This window comes from Vigna angularis, chromosome 10, assembly GCF_016808095.1.
Source record: "Vigna angularis cultivar LongXiaoDou No.4 chromosome 10, ASM1680809v1, whole genome shotgun sequence".
Taxonomy (NCBI): Eukaryota; Viridiplantae; Streptophyta; class Magnoliopsida; order Fabales; family Fabaceae; genus Vigna; species Vigna angularis.
In genome coordinates, this window is record NC_068979.1 from 22,424,876 (window position 1) to 22,443,965 (window position 19,090).

At 34.2% G+C, this 19,090-nt stretch overlaps 1 protein-coding gene across 1 annotated transcript; it reads right to left on the reverse strand.

Annotated features, from left to right (window-relative positions):
• Positions 1-9,990: 9,990 nt before the first annotated feature.
• Positions 9,991-10,537, reverse strand: LOC108322344 (WUSCHEL-related homeobox 7). The gene is made up of 2 exons (XM_017554408.1): positions 10,246-10,537; positions 9,991-10,151 (listed from the first exon to the last, which is right to left on the reverse strand). The coding sequence occupies exons 1-2, from the start codon at positions 10,535-10,537 to the stop codon at positions 9,991-9,993; spliced, it is 453 nt and encodes a 150-aa protein (XP_017409897.1).
• Between the last annotated feature and the right edge of the window lie 8,553 nt (positions 10,538-19,090).

Consider the following 19,090-nt stretch of genomic DNA (forward strand, 5'->3'; position numbering starts at 1 on the left):
AACAAATATGTTTAATAAATCTAATATATTAATTGTATATCCTCGATCATATTTAATTAATTAAAATGTAAGAGAATATTAAATTAAAATTAGGAATTTCCTAAAAAAATAGAGAACTCTATTTAAAATGAAAAAAAAAATAGAATAAGGAAAATGTAGAATCTAATTAAGGTCTATGTGAAGGTTTACCAATGATTAAGGTCTCTTTAGCACCACCGCAAAGTATTTGAAGAGAAATTCTTCTTCACTATACTTACCTCATACGTTGAGTGGGTATCAAAATTCGTAGACTAAGTTGAGTGAGAATCACAATTCATAGACGTGCTTTTCCGGTAAGGATTTGCGTTTTCTACTTTTCTCCATTCTTTCTGCAACGTCTTTATGCCGTTTTTAACATCCAATCGTTAGGATGAGATCACCAAAATAATTGGAAAAAAATAATAAAAAGTAATTAATTTCACAAACTTAAACAATTTCCAAAAATATATATTATTTTTTTAGTTTAACGTGCAAACTATTATTTTAGGGATTAAAAAAGAAATAATCGTTTCTAACATTTTAACAAAATCAACAAAGATGGTCGCAAACATTCATCTGGCCGGTGACAGATTCAAGTTTCAACGCAGAATTATTGTTAAAAATAGGAAAAACTGAAAGTACAATTATAATTATTTTTAATGTTTTGAAAATGTTGTGTTAGAGAGTGGAAAAAGAAAGCTTATAGAATATAGATCGGGTGGGATTTGAGATCTGTGCTGAAACAAGTTGAAGTAAAAAACTGTGACTAATGATTATTAATTGAGATAAGTTTATTGTTTTAGTGCCTTGTTTGGCAATCACTGAATTGTACCTTATGAAGTAAGGTAAGGTGGATTCTCTTGCTTCAACGATTGCCTCATCACCAAACACATAACAAAGTGCCTCTCACCCACTCTGCATACAAAATTATATTTTAGCATTTTGTTGCATAAACCAAAGGTTTGAAAACTGTGGCCAAATTTTTCTGCACGTGTGGCGTGTATTGTGATGCCAGGTAATAATATAACATATAACACAATTCACATTTTTAAGTGCCAGATTACGAGGATTTTTTAATACATAATCAAATATTAAAATTTATAATAATATCGAAATTTTAAAATTTGGAAGATTCGTATTTCCTAAAAAAAATGTTAAAATTTATGATCGTTTTGAGGTATTTAATTTTATGTAAATAATTTTCTATATATATGACAGTTTATTTATTTTTATGGAGTTAAATAAAGGATGAAGAGAAAGTACTTTGTGTGAATGCGTGTACTGGTAAATAATTTAGCGCGTGCATTGGATACTCTGAGCATTGGTACACATAGTTAATGGTGCGTCCAGACTCATCTACGGTGGTTTTGTCGTCATGCCAGTTTCACGTAAGATTCTGCCATGTGGCAAACAACATAAGCAAAGACATCATAGTCATAGAACGTGTTTTTCTTTTCTTCAACGTTGGTCCATGTCACTGCGCGAGCGGGACCCACCTTTAAAATAATCAAAAGATTCTTATGCGATGTACAGCAATCATCAATCACTGATAATAAAATGCATCTGACGGCTACCACTCACCCGTGAAAATAAACGGGTTTCATCATTTGTCGCCTCCTCGCATGTGATTTCATATGCAAATTAAGCATAAAAGGAAAAAAAATATGTTTTTATCCATGAAATATTCGTCAAAGTCCGGTCGAAATATTCACAGTCTTTTTTTTTAAATCTTAATTTTGGTTTTATATTCAAATAAAATAAAAAAATATATAAAATTTAATATAAACCAAATAAAATATAAACTAAAATTTAATTTAATTAAATTATTCTAAAAATAAAAATTAAATAAAATAAAATATAAATTAAATTATTATTTTTATTTTTTACCTAAGATGGATAATATAATATTCGATCCAATCCATTTATAAACAGATATTTTAATATCTGCTATCCACACAAATTTTTTCTTTATGATTTCTTTTCTCTATCCTACGTGGTCTTTGCACTTTCACAAGGTTTTTCAACAAAGTAAAAAGCCTTAAAAACCCAATAACTTCAACGTAGTGTTTTGTGTATTGATGGTTTCTATTAGATGTTAAGTTGTGTGTTTATGTTAATTGGGCTCAACCCATTCTGTATTTAGGGTTTAACATTTATCTTACATTATAAATAAACTACCCTATGTGTATGCTAAACACATAAGGGAGATTTTCCCTAATTTTCTATACTATTTCATATGGTATCTAGAGCTTAGGTTTTGTTCCAGCCAGTTCCACAGTCTCCGGTACCCATCGCCGTAGTCGTCGCCGTCGAAGTTCCAGAATCGACCGACGACCATACCATCCGGATCTTCTCGGCCGAGCGACCACCGTGGTGCAAAGATCGCGGCGAACAAACCATCCACGCGCCTCCACGCGCCACCGCAATAGTCACCAGATCCGCCGCTTCCCGCCGCGCGTCGCCGGCGAGATCCGCCGCCGACCAGGACCGTCGTGATCGCCTCCTCGTCCTCTTTCTAGATCTGTTGTCGTTGCGTCAATCAGAGAACTTTGGATTTTTAGGGTTTCTCCCTCTCCATGGCTGCCCAACGTGATGATCGGAGTCGGTCTCGCCAGCCAGGTAAAGGACGTCCAAAATGTGACCACTGTGGCAAGCTAGGCCACAAAATTGATAGATGTTATGCGCTTCATGGACGTCCTCCTCGACCTATAGCAATGGCTAATTCTGATCCACCTCCCCGATCACCGTGTGCAGACTATCCTACTTCATCAAATACCATAAACAACCCTGCACTCTTTCAAGAATTTCTCAAATGGTATGAGGACCGTCAGCACTCTAGTTCCACTACATCTGCTTCTGTTATACGCACAGGTACTCCTTTTGTTGGTCTGACTCACTCTCTCGGATCTTGGGTCCTTGACTCAGGTGCCACCGATCATATGACTGGTAACAAGTCCTTGTTTTCTTCCTTGTCATGTCCGAATGATTTACCCTCGGTAACAATGGCTGATGGGTCTAGAGTCTCATCTCATGGTATTGGTACTGTTCATATTTTTCCGTCCATATCCATTGATAATGTACTTTATGTCCCTGGGTCTCCTTTTAACTTATTGTCCGTAAGTCGTCTAACTCGTTCCCTTAATTGTGTTATTTCATTTACCAAAGATTCTGTTTGGTTGCAGGACCGGATTTTGAAACACCTGATTGGCACAGGATGTGAGTCTCATGGCCTATATCATCTCCGCCCTTCTCCACATGCTGGCGTAATCATGGAGTCACCATCCCTTCTTCATGCTCAGTTAGGTCATCCCAGTCTTGCCAAACTGCAGCAACTTGTTCCGAGTTTGTCGAAATTATCAAGTTTGTCGTGTGAGTCTTGTCAGTTAGGTAAACATACTCGTAGTTCCTTTCATCGTAGTGTTTCACAATGAGCGTCATCCCCCTTTTCATTGGTTCATTCTGATATTTGGGGACCTAGTCGTGTTAAGTCCACTTTAGGATTTCAGTATTTTGTTACCTTTATTGATGACTATTCCAGATGTACTTGGTTGTTTCTCATGAAGAATCGTTCTGAGTTGTTTTCTATTTTCCAATCATTTTTCAATGAAATAAAAACTCAGTTTGGGGTTTCTATTCGCACTTTACGCAGTGATAATGGTCGTGAATACCTTTCTCAACCGTTTAAACATTTTATGGCTTCTCATGGCATTCTTCACCAAACCTCATGTGCTTATACCCCTCAAAAAAATGGGGTGGCTGAGCGCAAGAATAGACACCTTATTGAAACAACTCGTACACTTCTAATTCGTGGTCAAGTACCCTCACGTTTTTGCGGTGATGCAGTTCTCACGGCATGTTATCTTATCAACTGCATGCCATCTTCCGTCCTAGATAACAAAATCCCTCATTCTATCTTATTTCCTCAAGACCCTCTGCATCCATTACCTCTTAGAGTTTTTGGGTCTACATGTTTTGTTCATGATTTTAGTCCTGGTCTTGATAAGTTATCTCCTAGGTCTCACAAATGTGTCTTCTTAGGATTTCCACGGTCACAAAAGGGCTATAAGTGTTTTTCTCCTTCCCTCAATCGTCATTTTATCTTTGCTGATGTCACTTTTGATGAATCTTCTTTTTACTTTTCACATCTATCTTCTAGTTCTGTACCTCTACCTGCTACTGTTGATATTCCTATTATCTGTGATCCTCCTGGTGATGCTCCACCCATTTTGTCTCCTCCTTCTTTAGACTCTCATTCACCACATGATCGTCCTTCACCACAACCCCTTCAGGTTTATAGTCGCCGCAATTGTCTCCCTCATGACTCACTTCTAGTGCTGCCTCCTGTGTCTCCTCTGGCTCCAGCAAATGAGTCTGACCTGCCTATTACCCTCCGTAAAGGTATACGCTCTACCAGTAACCCTTCCCCCCATTATACTGTTCTTAGTTACCACAAATTATCTCCATCTTTTTACACTTGTCTCTCATCCATTTCTTCTGTGTCAATTCCCAAGTCTGTGGGTGATGCCTTAACTCATCCTGGCTGGCGTCAAGCTATGCTGGATGAATTAAGTGCTTTATAGAAAAGTGGAACTTGGGAGCTTGTCCAATTACCATCTGGAAAGTCTGTTGTTGGTTGCAGGTGGGTGTATGCTATCAAGGTTGGCCTTGATGGCACAATTGATCGTCTGAAAGCTCGACTGGTTGCCAAAGGCTACACACAGATTTTTGGTTTGGATTATGGTGATACTTTTTCTCTAGTGACAAAAATGACCTCTGTTCGCCTATTCATTGCCATGGCTGCTCTTCGACAATGGCCTCTTTACCAACTTGATGTCAAAAATGCTTTCCTTAATGGTGATTTGCATGAAGAAATTTATATGGAGCAACCGCCTGGCTTTGTTGCTCAGGGGGAGTCATCTGGATTGGTATGTCGTCTTCGCAAATCCTTATATGGCCTAAAACAGTTGTGTTGTTCAACAATTTGGTATGTCTCGTAGTGAAGCGGATCATTCAGTGTTCTATCGCCACTCAAGTGATGGATGTATCTACTTAATAGTGTATGTCGATGATATTGTTCTCACAGGAAGCGACTATCTTGGCATCTCTCAGATGAAACAACACCTTTGTCATCATTTTCAAACCAAAGATCTTGGCAAACTCCGGTATTTTTTGGGTATTGAAGTAGCATAATCCAATGCTGGTATTGTCGTATCTCAAAGGAAGTATGCGTTAGACATCTTGGAGGAAACATGGTTAATGAACTGTAAATCTGTTGAGACACCTATGGACCCTAACATCAAACTCCTACCAAATCAGGGGAGCCTTTCTCAGATCCTGAACGGTACAGAAGATTAGTTGGTAAATTAAACTATCTTACTGTTACACGTCCTGACATTTCCTTCGCAGTTAGTGTGGTGAGTCAATTTCTAAACTCCCCATGTGAAGACCATTGGGATGCAGTTGTTCGCATACTAAAGTATATTAAAGGATCACCTGGAAAAGGTTTGCTATATGGTCCTAACAACGATACAAAAATCGTTTGCTATTCAGATGTTGATTGGGCTGGTTCCCCTTCTGATAGGAGGTGTACTTCTGGATATTGTGTCTCTATTGGTGGCAACCTGATATCTTGAAAAAGTAAGAAGCAAAGTGTTGTGGCAAGGTGTCAATAACCAATTTCGTCCGGGTAAATAAAATTCATCACAAAAATAAATAAATAAAAAACATAAAAAACCAAAATGAAAAATACTATTTATTTTACTTTTTGCACCCCCAAATTTTCTTTTAAATACTTAATCTAATGGCCCAAAATATTCTCTTACTTTTTTATTTCCTCACCACCCCTTTTCTCTTATCACACCCCACTCTCCACATCACCCTCCACATCTCATTCCACATCATCTACCTTTTTCATTTACTTTTTCCACATCATTTCCATATTAATTTTATATATCAACTTTTCTAATTATTCCACTTACATTTTTAATTATATCTTCTCCATCAACATTTTTTATTATCCATTTTTTCTCCACCTTATTTTTCCACCAACTTTTTATATTATTTTTTTTTCGCTTATTTTTCACATTAACTTTTACTATTCACTATATTTTATTTCACCTAATTTCTCCACCAACTTTTTATATTATTTCTTTCACTTAATTTCCACACCTAATTTCTCACAAACTTTTTATATTATTTCTTTCACTTATTTTCCACATTAACTTTTTCTATTAATCTTTTTTTATTATATTTTATTTCATCTAAATTTTCCATCAACTTTTTATATTATTTCTTTCACTTATTTTCCACATTAACTTTTACTATTCACTATATTTTATTTCACCTAATTTCTCCACCAACTTTTTATATTATTTCTTTCACTTATTTTCCACATTAACTTTTTCTATTCATCTTTTTTTAATTATATTTTATTTCATCTAAATTTTCCACCAACTTATTATATTATTTTTATTCATCAACTTTCTTCATCCTTAACTCTATAAATACCCACATTTTCTTCACACACACACACAATTACATAATATCCATCTCTTCTCTCTCAAAACCTCTTCATTCCATCCCAAAACTCTACTTCATTTTTCTCTCACATTTTTACTATTTCCTAATCCCTCTATACATAGTAAATCCCATACCACATTTCTACTATAAATTCATCTTCTTCACCATCAACTTATCTCTCCTTACAACTTATTACAAGCAAAGTTTTGCTTCATCTTTTAAATCTTCAAAAAGGTACACCTTTTCTTTTCATTCTATTTATATGCATTTTGATTATTTTTTTTTAGTTTATAAATTTATCCTATTTTCTACCACAATTTTATCCTATGCTTTTTTCACAATTTTATGTCATAGATATTTCAACTCACCTCTCTTCTTAATAAAAAGAAAACTAAAATATAAAAATTAAAGATAAAAAGAAAAATACAAAATTAAAAAATTAAAAATTACAAAAATATGTTTTAAAGGGTTAAGCACATGTGTGATCGCACGCATCGTCCTTGTACTAGAAACCTTTTCTTTCTTTCATAAAAAATAATAAAAACCAAAACAAATATTTTAAAGGTTAGACACACGTGTGATCGCTCGCATCGTCCTTGTGCTAAATACCTTTTCTTTTTTTATAAAAAAATACCAAAAATATTTTAAAGGTCAAGCACATGTGTGATCGCACGCATCGTCCTTGTGCTAAAAACCTCTTCTGTTTATAAAAATACCAAAAATATTAAGCACATGTGTGATCGCACGCATCGTCCTTGTGCTGAAAACATTTTCTGTTTATTTTGTAAAAATACCAAAAAAATATAAAATCTTCAAAAAACCAAAAACATCAACACTTTTAAACAACAAACAATCTTCCTAGTCAGAACTACGTGATCCTTGATTCTCCATCAAAAGTGGAGATACGTAGGAGCAAGGCTAGTCCTTGTCAGGTTCACTTTCCCAAAAATCCAAATTTATCCATAATCATTTTCCAAACAAATTTTCTAAACAATTTCTCAAACAAGCTTTCTAGTTTCTAAAAGAACTACGTACCCCTGATTTCTCACATGAGAATACGTAGGAGCAAGGTCAATCCTTGTCGGGCTTCCTAAAAAATAAAAAATATATTTTTCTTTGCATCGTCTTGTAATCTTATATTCGGGGAATAATAATCATTTTGAAAACCACATCGACTTTGCACGTTTAATTAAAGGTACTGCCTTCAGGCAGGCGTTGTAGGGTGCTAATACCTTCCCTACGCGTAACCGACTCCCGAACCGAGAATCTCATTTTCGCAGACCATGCTTTATCATTTTATGGTTTTTTTCGTAGTTTTCCAGAATAAACTATGGTGGCGACTCCAAAATCTCTTTTTCAAAAACGCGTTTCGTTATTTTTTCGGATCGTCGTCCCGTCGCGATTCCGGTTGCGACAGATGGCGACTCCACTGGGGACGTCAGAGAGTCAGGCCATTTAATTAGATGCGCAAATTCGATGTGGTTTTTCTTTGTGTTTTTCTTCCCTTTTTCCTTATCTATGTTTGATATATGGAATAATTGCATGTGAGTTTCTTTTACTTGTTCTTTATGTTTGAAATGATTATTGGATATTGAATTCTAGAATAGATGACATGTTATATATATACTTATTTGTGTTTATTTTGCAAGTGTTGTTTTGCATTATAATCTCCCTCCACACACATTATGCATATCATGAGTGGGGCCCTATACCCGGGTCTGAGCGCAACTTAGAAATAGAGGGGTTGTGTAGCGGTGTCACTCTGGGATGTACTTCCTGTTTGGCTATCGTGAGAACTCCAGCTAGAGTCTGTTCTCTTCATTTGTGTCTCCACACCTAGTTGATTACTCTGACTGTTGTGGAGATACAGTGAAAAGAGCCATAGCTCTAGTGGCCTGATTTAAGCATTAGGGAACTATCCTTGTGAGTGCATATATTTAGCCTTAGAACTTTAGTCATTCAACCTTTGATGAGGCACAAAAGGGAGATTTTTTGTTTAAGTCTGTCTGTCGTTCTTTTTCTTTCTATTTTACAATAAATGTGTCATATTTCTTAAAAAAAATTTAAAAAAATATGGAAAGGAATAAATGAAATTTGAATTCATAATTCTCGGAATCATTCGGAAAAAAAAAGAAACGAAAAAAATTTAGACTTTCTTAAAAATAATTTTTTTGGGGCAGCACCTTTCTCGCTTGTGTATGGGATGAAAGCCGTACTTCCATTTGAGGTTCAATTAGAAGAAGCAGAGTGGGTTCAAGCCCGAATAAACTAACTCGATTTCATTTTAAAAGAAAAATAAAAATAAAAATAAAAAAAAGAAGAAAAAAAAGAGGGTTAACGGCACTGTGCCAGGAGCAATTGTACCAAGAACGAATCGCAAGAACAAAAAAAAAATGAAAATTGTAAATATTTTGGGGCAATATAAATCATCGTTTCTGAACATCATTTTTCATACAAATAAAATGCGAATTGTTATGCTTCAAAAAAAAAAATATTTTGATAAAATATTTTTAAGCGTGCACTATCTTTCCTTTCAATTAAAATTTAATTGTTCTCATATGTACATATATTTATTTTTCGTAATTTAAAAAAATAATAATAAAAAAATTAACTCAAAAAAAAAATTAATGAAACCATATTTTTTTTAAGCTTTGAGAATAATTATTGGGTTCATGCATGCTTTTGTTTAAGTCCGATTTTTAAAAAAAAGGTCATCGAAAATTAGAATTCATCTTGTTCGATATTATTTTTCATAGTTTATGATTTTATTGGTCCTCATTTCCATTAGAGGCTTACCTTGAGCCCATTTTTTTTCGTTGTTTCATACAAATAATTCATTGAAACTTTTGTTTATCATTTTCACTTCAGATCTCATTTTTTTTATTCGAAGTCAATTTTCCTTAATTTTTAAATATAAATTATTTTCTCTTGAGCCCATTTCTTTATTGTTTCATACAAATTATCGTTTGGAAATTTTGTTCATCATGCTTAAACTGAATAAATCAAAGAAAGACATAAGATTTAATTCATTTCATTCATTAGAGCAAAAGATTTACAATAATATACAGAGAAAAGAAGACTGAACAGATATAGAATTACAGAGAAAGAAATACTAATCTAAATACAGTTACTGAAAAACCAGATACATCGAAGAGTCTATCTTACACTGGTAAAAATAAAAAAAAAAGAAATAAAAAATAAACAAACTAATACTTCTACATAAAAATGAACTCACAGATCTGATAATCAAGATGCAAGTGAATAAAAAAAAATATTGATGTTCCAGAGTCGATCAATAATGATCGTTAAGGTTACAGTCCAAAAAAACATAAAACATAAAAATAAAAGATGTGCAGAGGTCGATCGATAACGATCGTTAAGATTACAGTCCAAATAAAAAAAAACAAAAAAAAGGAGATAAAAAATTACATAATTGTAGTCTCCTCAAGGAGACTACTCGTCGGCCGAAGGCAGTCTTAGAGAAAGTTCAACTGAAGGGGCGTTCACCTGGAACCGAAAGGAGGGAGGGATCACTTGTCTTTCAGGAACGGGAGGAATCGGGAAAAGATCCAGCGTCACCCGATCTGGAACCGATGGCGTTGTGCGTGAAAGATCTCAAAAAAAAAAACAAAAAAAATTAGAAATGTTAAAAAAGAAAAAAAAAATAAGAAAAAACAAATAACTAAAAAAATATACATTTTTTCTTACCATCCATAAAAGGCGGCAGGAGGGGTATTGGAGAGTAAGAAATGGTGGTGGTGTTTCGTTTCAGGCATCGCTGTTTTTCACGATATCCATAGTTTTGGAACCAACAGTAGACACTATATTCACCAATCTCTCCATAAACTTTAAGCCTAGTCGCGATTTCATGTATTTGTTCTGGGTTTCTTATTCCAAATGCGAAAATGGCCTCTAATAAGGCCACCTGTTCTCTAGTTGGAGCCCATCGTTTATACCCTATTTTGTCCTGAACTTCCAAATTTGTTAAATTTTGGTTCATTTTTCTAGAAAAAAAAGAGAGTAAAGGATTAGCGCTCATACAATTAGATTCTCTTTTAAATCAGATTTGTTCATAGTCCATCTTTAGGTCCAGTTTAGATTTATCATATTGTCCTCGCAAAGGATCCTATTAGGTCTAAGTCCAACCCGTTTTTGTCCATATTTCATTTTTAGGGATTAACGACAGTTATCAAATTTATATACCTTATTATTAGTTTTAGTGTGTATAAAAAAACAGAGAGAAAGGAGGACAAATAAGGGGAAAACGTAAAGGGAAACGAAAAGGAAAGCAAAAAAAAAAACGAAAGCTAAAAAAAAATAGGAAAGCATAAAAGAAAAAAAACCGAAAAGAAAAAAAAACATGAAAGAAAGAAGGAAAGAGGACTTACCCGGGGGAGAAGGGCTTGCAGAAGCTCGTCACAGGAGTCAGACGCTCTCGAAGGCACACACAGGCAGAACCTCGTCGCAGGAACCCGACGCTCTCGACAGACGCTCAAGGGAGAGAGAGGGAGAGAGAAAGAGAAGGGTAGAGAGAGTGGGCAGATCGCGAAATGTCGCTCGGACGCCGAAGAGTAGCCCATTTAGAGCCAAAAATTTTCCACTGTAATAATAGTTCCGGTCGTTGCCACCGTCTGATGCCACGGTGCCGGTCATCCTTTTTCAAAAAAAAAATAAACAATTTTTTTTTAATAAAAACATAAAAAATAATAATAAATAAATAAAAAAAAATCAAAATGAAAGAAATGTTCAAACAATTTTTGAGCCCATTTGGGCCCTGTACATAATTTTCATTAAATTCTATTTCTAAAAAAAATGAAAATACAAAAAAAGTTTTTCTCTTAATATGTTTAATATTTTTCACATTTTATTTATAAATTAGAAAATGGTGCCATAAAAAAAAACATTTTGTTTTTCAAACATTTTAAAAAAAAAAATCAAACTTTCTCATATCAGTTTTTTTTTTTTGGCCCCCAAGCCCAGCTTGCCTGGCCCATAAAGCCCAGCCCGTCTGGCCCACAAGGTCCAATTTCCACAATGGCCCAGAAAGCCCAATTTCCACAATGGCCCAGAAAGCCCAATTTCTACACTGGCCTACAAAGCCCAGTTTCTACACTGGCCTGCAAAGCCCAGTTCTTACACTGGCTTGCAAAGCCCAGTTTCTACACTGGCTCGCAAAGCCCAGTTTCTACACTGGCCCGCAAAGCCCAGTTCCTACACTGGCCTGCAAAGCCCAGTTCTTACACTGGCTTGCAAAGCCCAGTTTCTACACTGGCCTGCAAAGCCTAGTTTCTACACTGGCCCGCAAAGCCCAGTTCCATACTGGCCCGCAAAGCCCAGTTTCTACACTGGCCTGCAAAGCCCAGTTTCCACACTGGCCCGCAAAGCCCAGTTTCCATACTGGCCCGCAAAGCCCAGTTTCATACTGGCCCACAAAGCCAAGCTCGACTGGCCCTTAAGCTTAATTTTTGTCTAGCCCTTAAACCCAACTTTCTTCAGTAAAAAAAAAAATCTTTCTTCTAGCTAGTATCATTATTTTACTTCACATTACATTTTTTCATAATGATACAAAAAAAAATCTCTTCTAATTAGTTGCATCATCTTTCCTACATGACTTCAATCATAAAAAAAATGCAAAAAAAAAAACATAGATTTCCTTGAGTAACGTACGTCATTTTCATTTCATATTACATTTCTTCATTCATGAAAAAAGAAGAAGAGGAAAATATGCATATCACATCAATTGTTGAGTCAATTATTTTCTATGCAAATCATCAACTTTATAACATTTCATAAAAAAATGTAATGGATGTCATAATCTCCTATAGTCAAATGATTAAATCACATATTCTTAAGAAATATTGGTGTGTGCATTGCTTGAAAACATCATCCTTCAGCTTTCACTAAACCAAAGATTGACCCCAATCATGTTCTTGAGCCCAAATAATAAACACAAAAGTTGTACACTGGAAAAGATTCTCCATGTCAAGATTACCTTCATTGGCTTTCATTTGGGAGATCCTTGAATCCGTTAAAAAAAATATAATAATAAAAAAAACAAAAATAAAAGAAAACTGATTCTTGTTGAGATCATTTAGTTTTGTCTCCTAATTAATCTTGTGAGAATAAAACAATCAAAATTTGAAAAGATGTGTGGCCATCTTTCTTCATCCAAAAATAAAAAAAAGATATATCCATTGATACCAAATTTGAGCCAATAAGAAATTTCTTTTCAAAAATTTACCCAAACAAGGGTTACCATCACAGTAGAAGTCAACTCAAATTGCAAAAAAACACACTTAGTGATCAAATGAAGAGAATTCATCAAAAGCAAAGCAAAAAAAAAATATAGAAAGAATCACAAAGTGATGACAAAAAATAATGAAATTTGAGAAATAGCAAAATAGCCAAAAACACATTTGACGAATAGCTGATACGAGGTGTAGATGGTAACTCTTGTTAAAAAAAAAAAAAAACCACAAACATTTATTTGGGCCTTTATATCCTTTCTTTCAGTACCCTTTAACCCAAGCCACATTACAAGCCCAATAAAAGTCCACACAGATTGAATAATGATTGCTTAAATTTTCATAAAGCTTAATTTTGAGACAAGACAAAATGACTAACAATGCAGTTGTAAAAAAATGATGAAAAAATAAAAATGTCCTCAGAAGAAGGGAACTCCCTATTGATTAAGATTATAAATCAAGCCAATTGGGGCAATCCTTTTAAGCCAATCATTTCCATATCCATCACAAAGTTTTGAACAAATTCATATCCCATTCAAACTCTTCCCCCGATTCCCAAACTAGGGGCAACTTTGTAGGTTTTACATAACCTCTTCGCCCGTTCTCCAAAACTAGGGGCAACTTTGTGAGTTTCATGTGTTTTGGCTCATTCAAAATATTTGGCAACTTTGTTAATCTCACAATTTTTTTTTTCTGTATACTCATACCAAGACTAGGGCATCCCTTGTTGGGCCTCGCATGATCTTGGTTCGCCCTGAATTTCATAAATCTATTACCTCCAAAATTGGGGCAAATTTTTATAAATCTCACATGATATTCTCACTCCCTCATTCATAACTTATCCCCTCACATTCCTTTTCCCAAACACCAAACTGGGGTAACCTTTGGGTATATCATATTTCACATTGACATTCACATATTACATCTTCATTGATGATTATATGAGGAATGATGTGCCCAAAAGGCCATCTCAGCCTCCTCTAAACCCTTCAAAAAAAATCTTTCCTACCATTCTAACCAACATCTGATATCAAGCATGTATACACTAGTATTTCATCAGAAAATGTCTAGCACACAAGCTTAATTTTGAACATTTGATTTTAGAACTTGACATCCATTGAAAAAAAGAAAATAAAGGTCTAAATCTTCAAAAATTTGATGATTTCAAAGAAAACAAATTGACTCAAAAAAAGAGTGTCATAGTTTCATAATTTTCCATTATAGAGCAAAAAAAAAATCACAAGTCAACATCATGTACATATTTTCATAAACTTTGAATTTGTTTTCATGAATGTTTGTCAAATCTTCTTCCTTCAAAAAGACAAAAAAAAATCAACATCAAAGTTTTCTCGTCCAATTTCAAAATTTAAATCAACCATGTTTCTTTTGCATATCGAGGCTTCAAAATCCTAAGCCTTGTACAAAAATGCAACACCTTGTTTATTGATTTGAACATTATGCAAAATTTTTAAAACCTTGTTTTCTCATTTCATAAAAAATGGATACTCATTTTCTATCTCAAAAAAAAAAATCCAAAAAAAATTTCAATATCTCAAAATTTCAAAACTTAAAAAAAAAAATTCAATTCAAAACAATCAAACATTTAACTTTCTGTCATTGGTATTTCGGCCCTCTGTAAGACAATGGTCGGACCCAATTTTTCTTCAATTGGTATTTCGGCCCTCTGTAAGACAATGGTCGAACCCAATAATAAAAATCAAATCATTCATTATCCATAGGGTTATTACACCCTCCACGAGGTTGTTACACCTCATCAACTTCATCCATAGGGTTGTTACACCCTCCACGAGGTTATTACACCTCATTCACTTCCATAGGGTTATTACACCCTCCACGAGGTTGTTACACCTCATTAACTTCATCCATAGGGTTGTTACACCCTCCACGAGGTTATTACACCTCATTCACTTCCATGGGGTTATTACACCCTCCACGAGGTTGTTACACCTCATCAACTTCATCCATAGGGTTGTTACACCCTCCACGACGTTATTACACCTCATTCACTTCCATAGGGTTATTACACCCTCCACGAGGTTGTTACACCTCATTAACTTCATCCATAGGGTTGTTACACCCTCCACGAGGTTATTACACCTCATTCACTTCCATGGGGTTATTACACCCTCCACGAGGTTGTTACACCTCATCAACTTCATCCATAGGGTTGTTACACCCTCCACGAGGTTATTACACCTCATTCACTTCCATAGGGTTATTACACCCTCCACGAGGTTGTTACACCTCATTAACTTCATCCATAGGATTGTTACACCCTCCACGAGGTTATTACACCTCATTCACTTCCATGGGGTTATTACACCCTCCACGAGGTTGTTACACCTCATCAACTTCATCCATAGGGTTGTTACACCCTCCACGAGGTTATTACACCTCATTCACTTCCATAGGGTTATTACACCCTCCACGAGGTTGTTACACCTCATTAACTTCATCCATAGGGTTGTTACACCCTCCACGAGGTTATTACACCTCATTCACTTCCATAGGGTTATTACACCCTCCACGAGGTTGTTACACCTCATTAACTTCATCCATAGGGTTGTTACACCCTCCACGAGGTTATTACACCTCATTCACTTCCATGGGGTTATTACACCCTCCACGAGGTTGTTACACCTCATCAACTTCATCCATAGGGTTGTTACACCCTCCACGAGGTTATTACACCTCATTCACTTCCATAGGGTTATTACACTTTCCACGAGGTTGTTACACACATTAACTTCATCCATAGGGTTGTTACACCCTCCACGAGGTTATTACACCTCATTCACCATCCATAGGGTTATTACACCTTCCACGAGGTTGTTACACCTCATACACTTCATCCATAGGGTTGTTACACCCTCCACGAGGTTATTACACCTCAATTCTCTCAGCCTTGTTCATTTTTTAAAATTCCGTGTTTGTTCCTTGGTCATTTTGAAATACGGACGAAATTAGTATTTCTATCTTTACTTATCTTTTACTCTGATAATATAAAAACATTGTTTGTTATATTATCTAGTAAAATCTAAGTAAAGAGGGGCAGCTGTCAATAACCAATTTCGTCCGGGTAAATAAAATTCATCACAAAAATAAATAAATAAAAAACATAAAAAACCAAAATGAAAAATGCTATTTATTTTACTTTTTGCACCCCCAAATTTTCTTTTAAATACTTAATCCAATGGCCCAAAATATTCTCTTACTTTTTTACTTCCTCACTACCCCTTTTCTCTTATCACACCCCACTCTCCACATCACCCTCCACATCTCATTCCACATCGTCTACCTTTTTCATTTACTTTTTCCACATCATTTCCATATTAATTTTATATATCAACTTTTCTAATTATTCCACTTACATTTTTAATTATATCTTCTCCATCAACATTTTTTATTATCCATTTTTTCTCCACCTTATTTTTCCACCAACTTTTTATATTATTTTTTTTCACTTATTTTCCACATTAACTTTTACTATTCACTATATTTTATTTCACCTAATTTCTCCACCAACTTTTTATATTATTTCTTTCACTTAATTTCCACACCTAATTTCTCCACCAACTTTTTATATTATTTCTTTCACTTATTTTCCACATTAACTTTTACTATTCACTATATTTTATTTCACCTAATTTCTCCACCAACTTTTTATATTATTTCTTTCACTTAATTTCCACACCTAATTTCTCACAAAATTTTTATATTATTTCTTTCACTTATTTTCCACATTAACTTTTTCTATTAATCTTTTTTTATTATATTTTATTTCATCTAAATTTTCCATCAACTTTTTATATTATTTCTTTCACTTATTTTCCACATTAACTTTTACTATTCACTATATTTTATTTCACCTAATTTCTCCACCAACTTTTTATATTGTTTCTTTCACTTAATTTCCACACCTAATTTCTCACAAACTTTTTATATTATTTCTTTCACTTATTTTCCACATTAACTTTTTCTATTAATCTTTTTTTATTATATTTTATTTCATCTAAATTTTCCATCAACTTTTTATATTATTTCTTTCACTTATTTTCCACATTAACTTTTACTATTCACTATATTTTATTTCACCTAATTTCTCCACCAACTTTTTATATTATTTCTTTCACTTATTTTCCACATTAACTTTTTCTATTCATCTTTTTTTAATTATATTTTATTTCATCTAAATTTTCCACCAACTTATTATATTATTTTTATTCAGCAACTTTCTTCATCCTTAACTCTATAAATACCCACATTTTCTTCACACACACACACAATTACATAATATCCATCTCTTCTCTCTCAAAACCTCTTCATTCCATCCCAAAACTCTACTTCATTTTTCTCTCACATTTTTACTATTTCCTAATCCCTCTATACATAGTAAATCCCATACCACATTTCTACTATAAATTCATCTTCTTCACCATCAACCTATCTCTCCTTACAACTTATTACAAGCAAAGTTTTGCTTCATCTTTTAAATCTTCAACAAGGTACACCTTTTCTTTTCATTCTATCTATATGCATTTTGATCCTTTTTTTTTAGTTTATAAATTTATCCTATTTTCTACCACAATTTTATCCTATGCTTTTTTCACAATTTTATGTCATAGATATTTCAACTCACCTCTCTTCTTAATAAAAAGAAAACTAAAATATAAAAATTAAAGATAAAAAGAAAAATACAAAATTAAAAAATTAAAAATTACAAAAATATGTTTTAAAGGGTTAAGCACATGTGTGATCGCACGCATCGTCCTTGTGCTAGAAACCTTTTCTTTCTTTCATAAAAAATAATAAAAACCAAAAAAAATATTTTAAAGGTTAGACACACGTGTGATCGCTCGCATCGTCCTTGTGCTAAATACCTTTTCTTTTTTTATAAAAAAATACCAAAAATATTTTAAAGGTAGAGCACATATGTGATCGCACGCATCGTCCTTGTGCTAAAAACCTCTTCTGTTTATAAAAATACCAAAAATATTAAGCACATGTGTGATCGCACGTATCGTCCTTGTGCTGAAAACATTTTCTGTTTATTTTGTAAAAATACCAAAAAAAATATAAAATCTTCAAAAAACCAAAAACATCAACACTTTTAAACAACAAACAATTTTCCTAGTCAGAACTACGTGATCCTTGATTCTCCATCAAAAGTGGAGATACGTAGGAGCAAGGCTAGTCCTTGTCAGGTTCACTTTCCCAAAAATCAAAATTTATCCATAATCATTTTCCAAACAAATTTTCTAAACAATTTCTCAAACAAGCTTTCCAGTTTCTAAAAGAACTACGTACCCCTGATTTCTCACATGAGAATATGTAGGAGCAAGGTCAATCCTTGTCGGGCTTCCTAAAAAATAAAAAATATATTTTTCTTTGCATCGTCTTGTAATCTTATATTCGGGGAATAATAATCATTTTGAAAACCACATCGACTTTGCACGTTTAATTAAAGGTACTGCCTTCAGGCAGGCGTTGTAGGGTGCTAATACCTTCCCTACGCGTAACCGACTCCCGAACCGAGAATCTCATTTTCGCAGACCATGCTTTATCATTTTATGGTTTTTTCCGTAGTTTTCCAGAATAAAATATGGTGGCGACTCCAAAATCTCTTTTTCAAAAACGCGTTTCGTTATTTTTTCGGATCGTCGTCCCGTCGCGATTCCGGTTGCGACACAAGGTCCAGCGTAGAAGCAGAATATAGAGCTATGGCATCTGCTACTTGCGAGCTTGTGTGGCTTAAACAATTACTTAGTGAATTGAAATTTGGAGATGTCACTCACATGACACTTATATGTGATAATCAAGCTGCTCTTCATATTAGCTCTAACCTTGTCTTCCATGAGAGAACCAAGCACATTGAAGTTGATTGTCATTTTATTAGAGAAAAAATCATATCCGGAGATATCAAGACTGAGTTCGTTAACTCAAGCAACCAGTTGGCAGACATATTCACCAAGTCCTTACGAGGACCTAGAATTGACTATCTTTGTAACAAACTTGGAACATATGATTTATATGCTCCAGCTTGAGGGGGAGTATTAGATGTTAAGTTGTGTGTTTATGTTAATTGGGCTCAGCCTATTATGTATTTAGGGTTTAACCCTTATCTTACATTATAAATAAACTACCCTATGTGTATGCTAAACACATAAGGGAGATTTCTCCTAATCTTCTCTACTATTTCATAGTTTCAAAAATTAAATTTTTAATTCAAGAAAACACATGTCACATATATGCTAGCACATGTATCAAGATTTAGAAAAATAAACTAA

What these genes read in the sequence shown, in the direction of transcription:
- LOC108322344 (XM_017554408.1), bottom strand. Translation starts at nt 10,537, where the DNA reads ATGAACCAAAATTTAACAAATTTGGAAGTTCAGGACAAAATAGGGTAT. An exon ending in CCTGCCGCCTTTTATGGATG is followed by an intron (nt 10,152 to 10,245) that starts GTAAGAAAAAAT and finishes TTTTTTTTTGAG; the next exon opens with ATCTTTCACGCACAACGCCA.